Genomic DNA, 20,289 nt, shown 5'->3' on the forward strand with positions numbered 1-20,289 from the left:
AGTGCTAATATATAGATGTATTCTGAACATTAAATTTGTGAAATGACCTATATAACACCAAAACCTGGATAACGCAAAAGCTCTGGCCCCAAGGTGTGCATTATAACGGTTTTCTACTGTAATTAGTTTCATTTGCAAACGGTAAATATCCTGTAACTATGTTAGTTTGGCATTTAAGTTATTGAAGTTAAAAGTAGTAGCCAGTTTAAATTTGAGAACCGATTATTGAAAACTAGTATTCGACATAATTAATTCAAAGGTAAGTATGCAAATGGCTCATACTACAGTACAGTAGCAGAAAAAGAGATAAAAATGGTAATTTTAAAGGAAACTCCATTGCATCCTGGGCACAAATTAACAACTTTGGACCCGCAGTCAAACCGCTTTACCTGTGCTCATATCTAGGGAGAATCGACTCATACCTATAATTTTGTCCAAATCCGTGACCCTCAAGGTCGGGCCATTTGGTAGTTAGTTATCCATCAAAACCGTTCGAAAACATAAAATATAAACATAGTTGCCAACATGCCGACTTAAAAAATCTTACAATGTACCCGGTGACTATAATTCAATGCTTTTTTTTGACCATTATAAAGCAAAGTATTAAAATTTAAAATGTTATAATACTTTCAAATCCTTACCTTTACTTGATCTGTGCTATTATAAGCAAAAAAAAAAAAAAATAAAGTAATTAAATAAACTTTTTTTTTCTTTGACCTTAAACTTTTAAAAGTTGCTGATTTTGCAGCTTTCAAAAATGGTCTATCAAAAACTTGTTCAAAATAATAGATTTTCTGTAAGTTCTTACAAAAATGTTCTCCATGCATATCCGAAAATCTCAGAATGTACTGCTAAATCCTATAAGTTGGCAGTTATGTATAAATAAATACACTGAAAAACGATGAAGATTGCTTGAGAAATAAAATTATAACTGATTACCGCACATTAATCAGGAATAATTTTATTTTTATCAGTAGATAATAAAGATTGAATCAAATAAAAAATGGCTTTGGCTGAATTTTCTCCATATTTAACTCACTCAAATTATTCATCACTTTCTAACTCGTTGCATGCTCATTAAGTAGTAAGTGCCGTAAACCGCGGGGCAGAAGGAGGAAAACAACTCAACAGTCCTGAGGGGGCGTGGTCGTCCGCCATCTTGGATTTTTCTCGTAGTCTTCTACGAGGGTATTTTTAGGATGACGTCACCGATTTCTTGTCGTTTTTTACGAGGGTATTTTAGGATGAAGTCACTGATTTCTTATAGTCTTTTACGAGGGTATTTTTAGGATGACGTCACCGATTTCTTGTCGTTTTTTACGAGGGTATTTTAGGATGAAGTCACTGATTTCTTATAGTCTTTTATGAGGGTATTTTTAGGATGACGTCACTGATTTCTTGAAGTCTCTTACGAGGGTATTTTTAGGATGACGTCACTGATTTCTTATAGTCTTTTACAAGGGTATTTTAAGGATGACGTCACTGATTTCTTGTCTTTTTTACGAGGGTATTTTTAGGATGACGTCACTGATTTCTTGAAGTCTCTTACGAGGGTATGATGACGTCATCTATGACGTCACGCTTTTGAACGACGCCATCTTGTTCTACGTCATAAAACATGTTCTTTCGTGCCTGAGCTTCAATGGCTTAATTTAATCAATTTTGTTTTTTTAATTGTGTAATTAATTCGTCTGATTTATTTTATTGAATTTATTCTGAAATATTTACGAGGGTAATATTCTAAAATGCTCTCCCTGGGAATCGAACCACTAGACCGGACTAGGCAGTTAGTAGGGAAGGATAATAAAGCTTTAAATGGAACTGTGTGTAATGGAATTGTGCGAGTTCTGTTTTGTGGAAAATTACACTATATGATTCAAAGTGCATCAACGCACATTCAAAAGTGCACATTCGGGATTCAAAAAATTTATTCGGGTAAATTTATTTTCCAGTTGTTTTTTCTCCATATTTATTTAATGACACCATTTCGAAGAGTTGTAGCAAGTTACTGCAAAAAAATATTTCATGGGGAAGAATTTCACACATGACCCATGACCAACAGAGGGTTAAGTTTATGAGAAGAAACCATATAAATTTTTCATTGCAAATATTTTTTTTTCAATAATCACAAAAAGTGCAGAAAACGAAAAGGAATAAAAGTCTGACAACACTTTTTTCGGGGGGCTAAACAGGAAATTTAGAACTACACAAATGGCAAGAATGAAACGTGCAAGTCATAAAAATTTATCACAAGTAATATGTTACAGAAACATAAGAATTGATTGTTACATTTTCGATGTGCAATGTGGCAAGGAGCTGAATTTGACATATTTTTTCATTTCTCTTCAACAAAAAAAAAAACCTCTTTCAAATTCAAGCTTTGTAGCCGCACTTTTCAAGATTTTCCATGGTTTTTAAGCACTTGAAAATGAAAGTAATTTTTCAAAGTACTTCCCATCTTCCTTAGGAACGAATCACACAGTTTTTCACGAGTTGAGGGCCCCGACAAAGCGGGGGCCCTGAGCTATAAGTTGCTCAGCTCATGCATAAATCCGGGCCCGTCTACACCTAAATCTACACAAAGAAATATTAGCCAGAAAGCACAGAGTAAAGGACAGGGGTGCAACCAGAGGGGGGGGGGGCACAGGGCCAGTGCCCCCCCCCCCCCCAGAACGCTAGTTTGAACAATTTTCAAAAACACTACTTTTTTTTTTATTCGAACGAAGATGAACGCACTTTGAGAAAACGAAGTGGTTCCAAAGTAAGCAGGGACGACGAGAGGTCATTTAAAACTTCTCCCTCCCTCTCCTTTTCGGCATTTATTTTTTCTGTAGTTAGGAACTCATTATAAACGTTAGTCGTGTAACCTCATCAAGTGTGTAAGTGATTTTATTGATTATATTTTGTTGTATTTTTAAGTGATTTCATGCCATTTTAACGTGTTCCTTTTTTTTCCCCTCCTTGAATGATCTTAAAAATATGAATATTTTAGAGCTTTTGGTGATAAAAATTTGTGTGCATTTTAATTTATTTCATTAATATAGTAAACGGAGTAATAACAAGTATTGATTTCCATTTATTAATTTGAAAATCTTACCGCCATACTGTTGTTTCAAGTACTTTAAAGTTTATTCTTAACGTGATTTCAATTTTGGCATAAGAACAATTTTGCAACAGTTTTTGAATAAATTGCAAAACTTATACGATTTTAAGGAATTTTACTAAATAATATCAATAATAATAATCTTACTAATATTATATATGCGAAAGTTTGTCTGTATGGATGGATGTATGGATGTATGGATGGATGTATGGATGTTTGTTACTCTTTCACGCAAAAACTACTGAACGGATTTTGATGAAACTTTACAATAATATAGCTTATGCATCAGAATAACACATAGGGTAGTTTTCGTCCCGTTATGGGGGGGCAAAACCCCCTTAGGGGGGCAATAAAACACAATTTTTGTATAAATTCTCTAATATTGGGATGAAAAAATACTTGCACATATTTACATTATATCTCCATCGAAAGCTCTGATTTTTCTGCTGAAGATGGCACCTGTTCGAAATTTCTAAGTAGAATAAAAAACGAGTTATGAGCTTTTTAGATCCATGTTCGAAGGCTTTCCTCAACTCAATACAGTATTTAGTGTATCATCTCAACTCCCTGTCGATAGCGACAATTGTTGTATTGTTGACTTTCTTTGCTTTTCGTGATTGTTCAAGGCTTTTCTCAAGTCAAATCTTGAAGTAAGTTTTTTGCACAAGATTGGCAAATAATACATGATTTGGCTGATGATTTTCCATTTAAACGAAACTTTAATGTAATTAATGGTTTTTATTATTGTTTATGCTGATTGAACACTTACTCATTATCCAAACAACCAGCAGATCGCCAAAATTTTTGCAGAAAGATTTCCGTAGCTGATGCATTTGGCAGTTTTTTCAACGTTGCTGTTTTTGAAGCCGAAGACTACGTCATAATGTTTCTCAGCTTTCACCATGTAAACAAAATATCGCCAATCAAAGAATTTTCAAAAGACTTTTTTTACTGTGTTAAATAATCCAGCAACTAAATTAGGCAAATCCATAAACAGCACAAAAACTTCCATTAATTTTCCTTTTTGCACAATTTCAAACAATCACCAAATTTTATTACTTATTTTGGAAACATTTCGGATGAAACTGTTTAGCGCCATTTTATGGTGACCAAAAATATCTCAGCATCTGGCGACGATATCTCTGTAACGAAAATTAATATCATATCGTTTTACAAAGTAAGGAAAGAATGGGGGTGCATCATCGAAGGTACCCCGAAACGACTTTCGCAAATTCGGTAAAATCGCACCAAGAGCCACAATGATTGAAATCTCCCGAAATAACTAAAGCAAGTATAAGGGGATTACGAGCGCAGCTACTTTTTTTTTAATCACTTCGTACTTCATTAGCCATACAGAGAAGGTTTTAGACTCCGTGTTAAAAAAAAAAAGTATCAACAGATTAATCTTTTTAAACATGAGAAGATTAATTTCATGTTTTTTTAAATTTGCATATGCTTAAATATAGTGCTTTCGGTTCTAAATCAATACTACTTTGTTCTTTATACTTATTGCTATTTTAGTTTTATGGGTAAGGAAGAAACTCGATTTTTAATCACGTCAAAAAGATGTGTTTTAAATTCTTTCACTTAAAACAGAAAACAAAAGCACGTAACGATTTTTTCTAATAATTATTACTGACCCAGGCAACGCCGGGTATTTTTGCTAGTAAATATATATCCATGTAAAGAGAGAGAGAACACGATAGAGTGTTGTGAAAAAAAAAATTGTGCCCCCCCCCTAAAAACAGGGTTCATACTCTATTTGGATGAAAAAATTCCATGACTTTTCCAAGACTTTTTCATGACTTCAATGAAAATTTCCATGACCTCGTTACAAGAAGAGAATAGCACTATTTAATCTCAAACTTGGTAATATTTGGAAATCAGCATTAACAAAATGTCTATATGAATGCCACAGACTCATTGAAGCACTTACTCGTAATGGAAAAAATATAAGTGCACACTTAAAAAACTATTCTTATTTGCCTTCAACATATAAACTTTCGTAAAGTAAAAATGCAGTGAAACAAATATGATGATGCTTAAATGTTTTTTTTTTTTTAAACAGGCAGAATGATATTGAATGGGACAAAGGCTGAATGAGTCATCACTAAGTTTCAATCAATTTGCTTCAAAAGTTTCCTTTTAGTGTCAACAGCGCCTTTAATCATCCAGGTAACTTGACAGTATTTTGGTTCTTTAAAGTAAAGCCACATTACTTAGTTCTTTATGTTTCTAAACCAGATCTTTTTTGAAAAAAACATTCAGTAATGAATCAATCTTCTGCTTCAAAAGTATATTTGTTTTGTTTAAAAATTTGCATATTTTCAAATGCATGTAAATTAATGGGTACAGAAATTCCAGAACACGTTTAATTCCCCACATTGAACATAGGAGTGGGTCGCATGGATTAGTTTTGCGTGCCGTATGTTGGGCACTACTGTTTTAGAGCATTCGAATTCCTCTTTTTCTGTATTCTGTCACCTCACTTAATATCTATATTTTCTAAAACATTCAACAAATTAAGATAAACTCTGAAAAATTTAATAATAAAGTCCTTACGAGTGATGGAATCGAACTCGCATGCAGTTGAATTGCTTTTTTTTTGAAAGGGCTTGGCGAAACTAAGAACGTAAAATTTTGCTACTACAGAATAAGAAACATAAGAAGTGTTGAAAATAACAGTAAATTCAAAATAAGAGATGTCCAAGCCAGTAAAATCACATCACAAAACAGGCAAGCGGCTGCGACAGAAGTGGATGCAATGAGATTTAAAAATTCAGATTTGATTTTTGAAACATTCAGTTTTCCACTTTTAATAGCTTTTATGTTCTATTGCTTTCTAATGCTCCTTTAGCTACTGTTCCTTTCTCTTTGTCCAGGACATTTCTCCATGACTTGAAAAAAAATTCCATGACTTTCAATGAAAATTTCAATTTTCCATGACTTTTCCAGGTCTGAAATTCTGTTAATTTTTTTCCATGATTTTCCAGGATTTCCATGACCCGTACGAACCCTGTAAAAATATTTTCTGGTTGCGCCCCTGGCAAAGGACGGGAGAATTAGATTCCTAAGAGACAGATACAAGAGACTGCTTTAATGAGAACAATGGTTCCGTATGGAACATTGAAGTTGTAGTTAATGATGTTGGCTACACATTCGTAATTTTCACAACTCACCATGTCCATGATTAGGTGTCCACACACCGCACATTTTTCCGCCGTTTGTTGAAATCCAGAGTACTAAAACAAGGAACGCAAGAGTTAGACATTAATAAGCAAATGACTAAAAGTTCATGTAGGGGAATGTGGAAATGGTTAAGATGACTGAGTATTTTCAAAATGAACAAATCGGAAATTTGTTTCGAAAATTACACTACATAAAGAAAGAACATTGTATTTTAAAATAAAATTTGCGTTGAAACAGTATTCTTAACGTATTTTTCTGCGCATTATCCGCGGACGGCCTATAATCCGCAGGTCCTGAAATCGGCCCGAAGAAAAAAGAGCTTTGTATAATCCGCGGATAATACGATGTAAAAAGATAAAGTTTGAATTTAACACACCATTTGAGCAACTAAACTAAAAACGTGAAGAAGTAATTACTTTGAAGGCATAATCAAAATTAATCTGAAATATAATCTAAAGTATAATGATTTCTTCCTGAAATCTTGATTATGGTACGCTAATTACTTGAAAAACAAAGAGTCGAGTCAAAGGAGCAAACGGTCTAATCTTGCGCAAATGGCTACCTATTTCACTGTAAAGTTGCTTATTTTACATGACCTGAATTGCCAAGAGGAACATTCAAGCAACGTAAAATAACCAACATACAGGCAGGCAGCAAGGAAGAACACGCATGCTTCGTAAAATAAACAACATTCAGTCGGCGTACGGTCTTGATCGGTGAATCCTACTGTAAAAAAATATTGAGGTTCAATGCGTTGGTGTTAAGGGGGGAAAAAATCACAGATAATCCGCGGCTGCGTATAATCCCCACCTCATAAACTTTGCCTTTTTTAGCAGATAATCCGCGGATTATACGCAGGAAAATACGGTAATTTTTGGCAGTAAGTTTGAGTCTTCAAGAAAAAGTGGAAAGATGTCACCCTTTTTTTTCATGGGGCAAAGTGAAAAATAAAATATTTTTCTAAATGAAATATTTTCTATTCGACTGCAAAAAATATTTTTGATCAAAAGAATCAGTAAATAAGAATTTAAATGAATAAATGAAAAGATAATGAAACGATAAACGAATTAGAAAGAGTAAAAGCAGGGTTGGGTTTTTTGCCGGTGGAAAAAAACCATGGCAAAAATGGAAAAAAACCATGGTAAAAATGGAAAAAACGGCAAAAAACCTAATTGCAAATAAAGTAGTATTATAGTGCTAATCAAGAAATAGTGACACTATAATATAAATAATGCACTTTAATATTTTAGTTATGTCTCTCCATGTTACTTCTCATTTATAAGGTGAAAAATAAATAAAAAACAAATGTTGGGATTGCAAAACTTAAGATTTTAAATGTTTGCTAAAACAATTTTTTTCAGAATGAGCCAATTCTTTCAATGCTAAAACAAAGAATGTTTACTTAAACTTAGTAAATTAATAAAAAAATGAATTCTAATTATATATATTTAATTAATCACTTTTTTTGATCCCACTAAGATTTTTAAGCTATCTTATTAATAACAGAATATTTACTTGAATATAGAAAAATATTAACTTTTCTTCACTAAAGAAATAATGCATTTTTTCTCACTTACTGGGAAAATGGAGAAGAATTTAAAAAGAAGAAAAAAAAAAAAGCTGATCAATATGTGCATTCTACATTCACTCTACTTTTTAGTCATACTAACTCACTCTACAGAAAATGGCAAAGCCTTTTATCAAAATCTTTTCATGCTTTTACTTTTATATAAAAGGAAAAAAAAACTGTCCGTAAGTTGTTAACACGAAATCTATTTTTGCCACTTTGGCAAAAACTGGCAAAAACCTATTTTTGCCGGGCGGTAAAAACCGTGGTTTTTTCCGCCTCCGGCAAAAACTTGCCAACCCTGAAACAAAGGAATGTAAGTAAATTTTTTAATGAAGACATAAGTGATTCATATTAAATGATTGAGTGAGTAAATGAAACAAACGATTTCACTTTGCCCCGTATGTACTTGACTCACTGTACAACTTATTTAAAATACAAATAAGCTCAGCATCAACTAAATTAATACTTCATTCAGGGCCCGATTCGGAAGTGTGGAGGCCCCGGGGCAGCAAAGGAGTGGAGGCCCCTTATCAGGGTTCGAGAAGATCATCATATTTTTGAAAATATCCGATATATATACAGTACAACCTCGATATCTCAAATCTCTCGGAACGGAAAAAAATTCGAGATATCGAGTTTTTGAGTTACAGTAGAAGACCGTTATAACGCCGACCTGTATAACGCAATTCTCTATAAACCGCACAACTTTTCAGAAGTAAACAATAGGTTTTGAAGTTTAAAATATCCCTTTGTTTTGCCTTACTAAAATAAAAATGGTTAGGAAAATTAAATTTTGAAACAGTTTTTCATCTTTCCAGCTTAATTCAAAGCTTTTAAATTGAATATTAGTACTCATAGTAAATAGAAAATACCAGATGGCTCTTGAAAAGGCAGCTGTTATGCAAACCATGAAGCTAGCAGAAGTGCAGGATTTTGATTGTGAAACATATTTATTTTTGAACTATTTGTAATATTGGTGCTTTAATACTCATTACAGATAAAATTCATTCTAAAGTGCTAATATATAGATATATTCTGAATATTAGCTTCAAAATTTGTGAAATGATCTATATAATGCAAAAACCTGTATATTGCAAAAGCTCTGGTCCCAAGGTGTGCGTTATAACGGTCTTCTACTGTATCAAGGTTTTAAAATAATTACGCTAGTAACTCTCACAATTACACACACGTACGCTATATGCATTTATATATGTACTATAGGACCACTTTGAATTACGATCAATAAAGTAGCATTCAGTATTTTACTAGATTAGAAATTTTATAATTGTCGAAAGTGCACAGGATGAGATTTTAAAATGAACAACCATTTCAACTTGGTTTTTTCACCTAAAAATTTAAAAATTCTATAATTTTATCTTCAACCAGTAACCCCACATTCAAAAAATTCTCAGCAACCATTTTGTAGGAGTCAAAAAAGCAAAATGATGAAAATGAGGAATGCATTTTCCGTTTTCGCTCGAAAACTGACGGACGAAAAACCGACCCCCTTTCCTCAAAGTGGACAACAAATGCACAAAGATTCTAAACTCTGGGGGGGAAACACAGCCCCTCCCTCATACCAACACTCCCCTATTATCTTGCCCCAATCCTCTCTTCACAAAATTTCCAAGAAAAGGGATGGAAAACGTTAAGCAATTGTCCCTGGAACTGGTTTTATTACAAAAAGTGGCCAAAGAAAAACGAGAATTGAAACTATCTTCTGTGCAAAAATTTCGACATATCAAGGCTTTCGAAAAATAAATTTCGAGATAACAATGGAAGATACATAGGAGTTTTATAGAAAATGCTGGGGAATTTTTTTTTTTTTTGAGACATCAAGGGTTTCAAGATAAAGAGGTTCGAGATATCAAGGTTTGACTGTATATCCAAATATTTTGATATATATGTATATATCCAATATTTTTGATCTGTGAAAGTTAGGATATTTTGTAAAAATTTTTATTGTGGAGAGGTCAGGGTGCCAGATAATACGAAGCAGCCCGATATTGCAAGCATTCGACTGTACATCTGGTCTGAAATTCTATTATTGAGAAACATGACGAATATTTAACAAAAAAAATGTAGTAACGTTATTTAATTAACATTTATTTTAACGTTACACATATGTAATATTTCTGAAACATATCGTTTCATATAACTTAAAGGAAAGATAAGTTTTTAAAAAAATACTTTCTCACAGAGATGGGAATCGTCGGGGTAAAAGACAGGAAATTTTGGGGAAGTATTTTTTTCTTCTGTTTATTCCCCTGAAGCAGGTGTGCTCACGGGGGGGGGGGGGATTATGGCGCAAGGTGCCCCATCAAAACTTTTTTTTTGGGTGGGGGAATTTTAAAACTTTTTAAAATTCATTTATTGAAATTTTGTTATTAATTTATTTTAAACTTATTTATTTTATTTTATTCTATTCTGTTTATATTTCATGTCATTTATTTATTCAGTTTGTATGTGTGTGTATGTCATTAAAAGTCAAAACTTTTCTGATAAAATAATAATAATAGTAAATAAGAATTAAAATAAATGAATAAATAAAAAATATTTTTTAAAAATAAATTAATTAAAAAAGAGAGCTAAAAATCGAAAAAAATGGAAAGAGGGTTGAGAAAAATTTGAGGGGGAGGCACCCCTGCCCTGAAGGGGTTCATTTATGTTTGGGAAAATAGGAAACTTTCCAGCACAAAACATTGCGCTCAGAAATTGATAATACAGTTGGCTTTCTGTTTAATGACTTTCAAGGGACCACAAAAAATCGTCCTTAAATAGAAAGTATCCTTAAATAGAATGCTTTTAACACTGTAGTGGATCATGTGGGACCGGGAAAAGACGTCGTTAAATAGAGAGTCGTTAAGCAGAGAGCCAACTGTATTTCACATTTTTTAAGGATTTCTTTCTTCAAATAATTTTTTATGTTCAGGGAGCTTGAGAGGAGGGAAGGAGGAAGAAAGACATTTCAATGTGCACAGGAAAATAAATTGTGACGGATGTGGACATAGAACATAAAATAGCAACGTTACCCATAATCCTCAAGGCACAGACCTGAATAGAGATGCAAAAACTCACATAAGCCAATTAGAATAGCAACAAATACACACAGTACTGTTTGGCCACAGATTGTATGCAATTTGGCAATCGGCCAAGTTAAAACGATTCCACCTGAACGAATCCAGCTGGGGGAGAAGGAAAAATAGCGATGAGATTCTGATGCACGCGTTTTGTAATTTAACTAGGGCCTTATTTATTTATTGCGTTCATCGAGAGGAAAATGAGTGAAAACAAAATGAGTTTATATGGGAAAAAAAAAAAAAAAAATGTTTTCATTTCATTGGCAAATATAAAAGCAAAACGGTAAGCTCAAAAATATGTTGTAAAAATAGATAAATCAATTAATTTTTGAGTGAGAATATAGATCGAATACGCTAGTATTAGAATAAATCAAAACTATAGTTTTGATTTGAAAATTATTGAAATGAGTAAATTGCCATTTTTAAAAAACTGAGCCGAAGCAACTAAGAGGTGAACTCGCACATCTGTATCAGAGAAACAACCATCTCCGAAAGGTAACAGGCGCATCCATTTCCGCCTGTAAACCGGAAATTAAACTTTCCATATAATCGGTGGTCAGACAGTACATATAGTCATTAGGGGACCATTTCATAGTTTCAACTTTGAATAAAACTGTATACACTCTGATTTGGGCGTCACCAGGTTTTCAATAACACTTCCCTGGTCTATTTTGGCATGCTGGAAAAATTGAGGTTAGGTAACAAATAATAATACTAGAAAAAATACATGTTCAGCTTAAAAATGAATATAAGTTCATATCTTATTAGTATTAATAAACAGCTGAATTTTCTAAAAAATATTTACTAACAATGTCATTTGTTATTTTAACAAGAAAAATATTGTTTAAAAATGAATACAGTCGAACCTCCATATATCAAAATTTTCTATGTATCGAAATCTCAGCAAATTTCTATGTTCATTGCATAGAAAAATTGTTTCTATATATCGAAAAAAAATCTCTATGTATACAGTGGCTCCCAAAAGTGTTCGTACACCTACGATTTTCAATGAAATAGGCCATTATCCATTGGTTAGAATTAATATTTCGGAATAGGTATTTTATTATAAGATCTATGATCTATATTTAACAAAACTACATGAAAATTTTTAATAAAACATTAAAACATAATTTTTTAAAAATCAAAAACCAAAAACTGCCGGAAATTTTATCTCACAAAAGTCTTCGTACACTTTGAAAAAATGTCAAAAAATTAGTAAATATTCTAACTTTTTACAAAGTTATTATTTAGTAGAACATCATGCAGTATCAACAAGAGCTTTTAAACGTCTGGGAATAGATTTCATTCTTTTTTCTTTCTTTTTTGCGCAATTTCTGAGTAAGTGTTCAGCCGCATTTCGAGTCTTACTGTTTCTAGTTCGCTTTTCGTTTCAATGATGTATTTTCGTAATCTAGCCCCCAGATATCTCTAAATATGTTACATTAAGTTCAAATCTGGAGATTGAGGGGGTATTTCTAAGCTTAAGGACAATTTTTGAGGCACCAAATGCAAACGTGTACTTCTTATCGTTATTTCGATAAAAAACAAAGTTGTTTCCGATTACCAAATTTTGGGCTAATAGTTTAAAATTGCTTTTTAAAATATTTAAATGAACAGCATGAGTCATTATTTAATCAAAAAATTCCAAATTTCCAAGTCCTGATGCTGTAATGCACCTTCACACTGAAACACTTTCACCGTCCTGATTAACTGATCCAACTAAGTTCTTCAGATTAAATTCCTCATTTTTTCTTTTATTTACAATTATACAACAATTTAACCCAAAATGTTAAATTTATTTTCATCTATAAGTAAGACGTTGTTCCAAAACGTTTTGAGCTTATTTATCATTGATTTTGCGACGGAAAGCGTAAGCTTACTGTTATTCGCACGAACAAGAAAATTTCTGCAGGAAGAGGTCCCATTTAATCCAGTTAATCAGAGAACTTGGCGAACAATTTTAGGTGAAAATTAAACGTAAAATGTTTCATTCAATTCTGCAGAAATTTTTTCAGCACTCAAATGTGTATTTTTATAATTTTTTTAACTGTAAACCTCCGATCACGCACTGTTAACTTTGCCAGTTGACCTTTTCTTACCCTGTTTTTGATCCTATTCTTGTATTTAAAGCATTTTATCAAGCACTTCACTATAGAATGGTATAAATTACCTAATTTAGAGACATTTAAAACCAATTTACCGCTACTGTGAGTAAACAATTCAAATTTCGAATGGTGTTTGTGGTGTTTTTTTCAAATACCAGTCATTTTAAAGTAATAAGCACAATATTAAGGAATAAATAAACAAAAAATTAAAGCCAAATGACTTTTAAGGGTCAACACAATGCAAAAATAATAAAAAAATGACATATGATAGTTTTAATCATGAATTTATTCGAAAAAATTTGAGTGTACGACGACTTTTGTGGCGCATTATTTCTCCGTCTCTTCATTTCTTGACAGATTTCAAAATAAAATCTGGCAATATTTTGAAAAAAAACTACTGAGTTTTATTCAGAATGGCATAAGAATGGTGTGAAAAAAATTGGACTTCATATTCAAATTCAGTTTTGCATCATTTTGGTTTTACTACAAAATTTCAAGGTGTACGAACACTTTTGGGAGCCACTGTATATCGAATTTTTTTCCACTTTAGACTGTTTGTTTCATGAAAATTGAAGGTTAGGGGAGAAAATTATGTTCACTAAAGGTTGCTACGAAACTCATAAGGAATCTGGGGTTGAGGGGTGCGTAGATAGGTCGTTGTACAGTTCTGGAGTTCTATAATTCCTTCGAGTTTATTTCAAATCTAAGTTGCAACCAGTAACGCTGTAAAATCAGTTTCAAGTTATCCCTTTTGTCTGTTGATTATCGTTCCTTGCCTTTTTAGCTTCAGTAAAAATCATTCAAGTTAGGTAGATTGATTTTTTACTTTTCTCTCAATTACATCGTCAAAACGAAAATCCCCTCATGTTGCGAATCAAGTTGAATTGCCGAAGAATGAAGATGTATGAAGGCCCAAAAATGTAATTTCTGTTATTTTTTTAATTATTAACTTTCATTAAATCCGATGCTCGTGTAATTAGAAATTGGGTTTCATACACGAAAATTAGCTTTAAGTTTTATGTTTTACGAGATTTTAATGATAAAATAAGATTGTTTCTATATATCAAAATTTCTATACATTGAATTTTTAAACAGCAATTTGCTACTTCGATGTATGGAGGTCCGACAGTAATTTTACAAAAATTAAATTAAAACTAAGTAAGCAAACATTTAAGCAGTAAGTGACCGCCCCTAAACAAGTGCTAAAGAATTTACCATAGGTTTTCAGTAAATAAAAATTAAACTTATTTCTCTACAAGGAACCCAAAATAATTTATTTAAAAAAATTATCAACAAATCGCAGTAACGATGATTGCTTCTGAATTTATTACTTTATTGGAATATAATTAAAAATCCATTAATAATAACCTACTATAAATAACAAGCACAAATATATATACAGTACACATTTATTTTTTTAAATAAGGTTACTTTCGGGGGTTTTTTTCCCCTTATGGTGGTTTGCTTCCTGTTTGGAACTGAACGGGGAAAATTACTTTTGTTTTGTTGCAAAAGAAACCTCAAATTATCCGGCATGCCGGAAAATTTGCATTTCCCGGCATGCCAGATAATGTGGGGTAATACGGTAATCTTAATCTCACTAAACATTATTTTACACACAAAAAAAAGTTTTGACAAAAATATTCGTAGAAACATTTTATAAGACAATCGTAGACGGAAAAGTCCGAAGAACTCACCAAATAATCCTCTTCACAATACACTTTGCCATGAACATTGTAAAAAGCTTTGCCTCTCAACGCTCGACCTACAGTACGAAAAAACAAACAAAAAGACATACATTAATTTCATACACTTAAAGAAAAAAGATAAATTAAACTTTGACATAATCCTTAGTTTAAATAAATTGTGTTGAGCCCCATGAAAAAAGAACTGTGTGGTAAAAACTTTAGCTTGCCAAGGGCTAATCAAACTTTAGAATAGGAAGGAGATGGCATTCATTCCAAAAACATTCTACAGTAGAAGACCGTTATAACGCCGACCTGTATAACGCAATTCTCTATAAACCGCACTACTTTTCAGAAGTAAACAATAGGTTTTGAAGTTTGAAAAATCCCTCTGTTTTGCTTTGAAAACAGAGAAATTGTTAGGCAAATTAAATTTTGAAACAGATTTTCATCTTTCCATGTTAATTCAAAGCTTTTAAATTGAAAATGAGTACTCATAGTAAACAGAAAATACCAGATGGCTCTTGAAAATGCAGCTGTTATGCAAACCATGAAGCTAGCAGAAGTGCAGGATAATTCACTTTCTTTTGATTGTGAAATATATTTATTTGTGAATGACTAATATTGTAATATTAGTGTTTTAATACTCATTGCAGATAAAACTCATTCAGAAGTGCTAATATATAGATATATTCTGAGTATTAGTTTCAAAATTTGTGAAATGATCTATATAATGCAGAAACCTGTATAATGCAAAAGCTGTGGTCCCAAGGTGTGCATTATAACGGTCTTCTACTGTATTAAAAAAAAAAAAAAAAAAAAAAACATATTTTATTCAAAAATTTGTACTAAAAGAAGTTTCATATATTATATCGAAGTCACTAAGTATGGACATGATCAATACAAAATCGTGTCCGTATTGAATACCAAATGTTTTAAAATATCATTCATAATTTTTATGATAGAGCAGAAAAAGGCGAATGATTTGGTACAGGTGTTTCATTTGAAATTTTTTGGACAGAGAATAAAGTTCTTACACTTGTTAACCATGCATATTTCAGTTTCCTTGGAGATAACATTGTAATAATGGCCATTCCTATCCATGTCCATGGTTGGCTGTCATCCTCCTTTTTTTTAAAAAACGATGCATTTTAAGTATTTACTTAATTTTTCTCCAAATGTGCAGCAATAAGATTAACACATCCAGACTAAGGGAATAAATATCCAGAGGGAGGGGGAGGCAAGGGAGGGCAGCTGCCCCCCTCCCCCTCCAAAATCCTTTTTTTTTAAAAATAAAACCAAAAAAAAAAAAAAAGAAAGAAAAACTACTTTTAAAATGACAATTAATTTAATTTCTAAATTTACCAATGAGATTGGCTGTAGTAACTGTCACCTAGTTTCAAAGTGTATATACATCATCTTTGGGAGCTCATTAAAAAGGAAAAGTTATTGGTATTTAGTTCAGTTAGTCACCGCTACCATTTTAGAATTATACATTGGCTTCCAAAATCTTGGAAGAAGGGGGAAGGGGGAGGGGAGCAATCAGGGCCCAACACAGGCTGATTTTGCTACCGTTTTTCGGTACCCTTCACAAAAATCTTGTTTTGAAATCGGTACTTTCACAAAAATCAAGTAATAAAATCAGTGGCTTCACAAAAACATCGAAAATTTCACAAAAATTCGCATTTTAAAATATAAAATTTGTTTTTCTATTTAAAACAAAATTTACTCATAAAATAAAATTCTAATCAAATTTATATGAAGAATCGCTTAAATAGAAAACTTTTTGTAATATTTTAACTTATTTTTAGCTGTTTCTCGCCTAAGTGTATTTATGCAATATTATCGCAATCTTTCAACATCTGTTTTGGGAAACCGTTTTTCTCATAATTTCCTATTTTGTACACAGTACATAGCTCATTAAGCTGAAATGACGATGATATTTTTCGTACTTCTTAGGTTTTTTGCTCCCCCCCCCCCTCCCCAAAAAACGAAATCTGTTAAAAATAATACTAGATGACATTTGACATGTATAGCCTGGAGCAAAGGAGAGTCAGAGGGGACATGATTCAGTTATTTAAATTTATCAAAATGAAAGATGTAAATGGATTAAATTTTTGCGGGGAAAGCAGGACGAGGGGTCATTGTTTTAAGCTATTTAAATCTCAGGCTAACTTGGAAATCAGGAAAAACTATTACTTTAGCCGGGTCGTGGGCACTTGGAACAGCTTACCGGAAGAGGCGGGTAAAGGGGGTGGATAGCTTTGAGAGGGCCATTGATCTTCATTGGGGACTAATTAATTGGCTAGGACCAGCCTAGCTGGGCCCAGAGCCTGTTGCTGGTCGTCACATTTGTATTTGTATATTTACACTTTTCGAACTAAAATTTCACTTTTTCTACTTCTCTTTTACAAAAATTAGGATGCCTCTAAAATTTCAAAAAAAAAAAAAAAAAATGCTGATAAAAAAAAAAACTTTCTCAAAAATAGGTAGCGAGAAAAAAATCTTGGATTGGCCCTTGGCAATAGACCCCCCCCCCCTTAATTGCCCAAATGATGGACCTGCCCAGGGGTGCCCAGAACGTCTTGGAAGGGCGGAAACTCCCACTTTGCAGAATAGAACTCCAAATTTCGCCAAATCAAACAAAATCTGTTGAATACGAAAAATTTTGGGAGATCACAGCGAGGGCACAGTGACCTCCCATCAGGGTTCCCCTTGGTTTGTCCTCTCTTCCATGTTGAGCTGTATGCACCCTGGATCCAGACAACGTTTATTAGTAATATTAAATAATACCTAAGTTTTTTTTTTAATATTGAAGGTACAGTATACTCCTGATTATCCGTGTGCGGGTTATCCGGTTTGCGGATTATCCGTGCATCATTTCGGAATCACACTTTTCTGAAGCTTCGATGATGTTATCGATAATATCGATAACATCATTGAGGAAGTTGAAGAAATCAAAGGTTTCGAATCAGTTGACGCTGAAAATGTCGAAGAGTGGTTTAAAAGCGACGAACGTGAATCGGGATTTCAATGTCTAACTGACGAAAATATCATTGAACTAGTTACTGAATCAAACGCAAGTGATGATACCGAAATTGAAGATTATACAATTTCACATTCTAATGCTCTACAATCTGTGGAACATTCATTGGATTACATGAGTGAAAGAAGTTACTATTACGGAGAAATAATTGCAGTAAGAAAAATTCGTACGGACATACGCAACAATTTAAAAAAAATGTATCACCGATTTTTTTTTAAGCAATACATTTCGAAGAAAAGTTTCGGTTTGTGTGAGTATATATATATATTATTTAGTTTTTTCTAATTTCCCCTTAAAAAGTTAACCTGCATATTCCTTAAATGATTTTTCGGATTATCCGTGTTTTTTCGATTATCCGTGCTAGGCCGCCCAGTGATTAGCACGGATAATCGGGAGTATACTGTATTTTTTTCAATTTTAACTGGCTATCTTTACAAATAATAAAGCTGAAAGTTTGTCTGTATCACTGGGACTTGCAAAGCGCCTAGATCGTACGGCCGATTTTCATGAAATTCGGCACAAAATTAGTTTGTAGCACGGAAATGTGCACCTAGAAGCGATTTTTTGAAAATTTGTTTTTCTTCCTTTTAACCCCCGACACACAATGGAAGGGGGGTAATAAGTTTGAAGTATCTGTGTCTGTCTGTGGCACTCTAAGGCCTAAACGGATGAACCGATTTTGAAAAAAAAAAAATTTTTGTTCGAAAGGAGAATTGATCGAGAGTGTTCTTAGCTAGGTTGCATCTTAGGATGACATTCATTAACGAAGATATCAATTAAAAACCTCTAAAAGGCTTTTCGCAACTTTTGCAGTGAAAACATAGTTGAAAATTTCAAAATTTAATACCAAATTAAAGAGAATGTTTTTCTGCGTCTGATAGAATGTGTTTGAAACTTCCATGTTTCATAGAATTTGAATTATAACGCGTTTTCAAAGCAGCTTTTAATAATGGCTAAGCGTTCAATCGCGCGGTTGATAACCGAATTCGTTGTTGGCTGACAAGGAAATTAAAAGCAATGATTTAAAATTTTTATCAGGGTTCATACTCTGTTTGGATGAAAAAAGTGCATGACTTTTTCATGACTTCAATAAAACTTTTCATGACCTTGTTCACGAAGAGAATAGCACTATTTAATCTCAAACTTGCTAATTTTTGGAAATGAGCTTTAGCAAAACGTCTACATGAATGCCACAGCCTCATTGAAGCATTTACTCGTAATGTAAAAAATATAAGTGTACACTTCAAAAAACTAAACTATTCTTATTTGTCTTCATCATATAAATTTAAGTAAAGTAAAAATGCAGTGAAATAAAAATTATGATGCTTAAATGTCTAATATATTTTTTTATAAACAGGCAGAATGATAATGAATGAGACAAAAGGTTGAATAAGTCATCACTAAGTTTCAATAACTTGGCTTCAAAAGTTACTTTTCAGTGTCAACAGTGCATTTAATCATCCACATAACTTGACAGTATTTTGATTCTTTAAAGTAAAGCCACATAGTTTAGTTCTTTATGTTTCTAAACCAGATATTTTTTTGAAAAAAACATTCAGTAATGAATCAATCTTCTGATTCAAAAGTACTTGTTTTGTTTACTTATTTGCACATTTTCAAATCCATATAAATTAAGAGATTCAGAAATTCCAGAACATGTTTGATTCCTGACATTGAACGTAGCAGAGGGTCGCATGGATTGGTTTTGCGGGCTGTATGTTGGGCACTACTGTTTTAGAGTGTTAGGATTCCTCTCTTTCTGTATTCTATCGCCTGAGTAAAGGTCTTTACTTTTTAAAAACTTCAACAAATGAAGATAAACTCTGATAAATTTAAACACAAAGTTCTTACGAGTGATGGAATCGAACTGTGATGCAATGGAATTGCTTTTTTTGAGTGGGCATGGCAAAACCAAGAACGTGCAAGTTCGCTACTAGAGAATATAAAACATAATATGTGTTGAAAATAACAGTAAATTCAAAATGAGAGATGTCCAAGCCAGTAAAATCACATCACAAAACAGGCAAGCGGCTGCGACAGAAGTGGATGCAATGATTTTTCAAAATAACTCAGATTTGATTTTGGGATCGTTCAATTTTCCACTTTTAATAGCTTTTGTGTGCCATACTGTTAAATCACTCAAGATTTCTAATGCTCTTTTAGTTACTGTTACTTTATCTCTGTGCAGGACATTTTTCCATGACTTGAAATAAATTTCCATGACTTTCAATGGAAATTTCAATTTTTCATGACTTTTCCAGGTCTGAAATTCGCTTATTTTTTTCCATGACTTTCCAGGATTTCCATGACCCATACGAACCCTGTTTTATCTGTTGCCAGTCTCTATTTAATAGCAAATAAAATACTGGAAATTGATTTTTAATAACATGAGGCTTTTAAAAGGAGTTTTAATTTTCCCTATTGATTCTACAGTTGCGACTCAGTCAAGGTTTTTTTAAATTTTTAATTTTACCGTTGCCTTGTTACATTCCAATTTCTAGAGCATTAAAT

General features: G+C 32.6%; 1 protein-coding gene across 1 annotated transcript in view; it reads right to left on the reverse strand.

Annotated features, from left to right (window-relative positions):
• LOC129232370 (LIM domain-containing protein jub-like) overlaps nt 1-20,289 on the reverse strand; it is a 48,764-nt gene that overhangs the window by 25,097 nt on the left and 3,378 nt on the right. The window contains exons 2-3 of the mRNA XM_054866521.1: nt 14,745-14,812; nt 6,283-6,345 (exon numbers count right to left, since the gene is read on the reverse strand). Coding sequence (XP_054722496.1) covers nt 6,283-6,345; nt 14,745-14,812 — 131 coding nt within the window. The remainder of the gene's footprint in view (nt 1-6,282; nt 6,346-14,744; nt 14,813-20,289) is intronic.

The sequence above is a fragment of the Uloborus diversus genome, unplaced genomic scaffold, assembly GCF_026930045.1.
Source record: "Uloborus diversus isolate 005 unplaced genomic scaffold, Udiv.v.3.1 scaffold_12, whole genome shotgun sequence".
NCBI lineage: Eukaryota > Metazoa > Arthropoda > Arachnida > Araneae > Uloboridae > Uloborus > Uloborus diversus.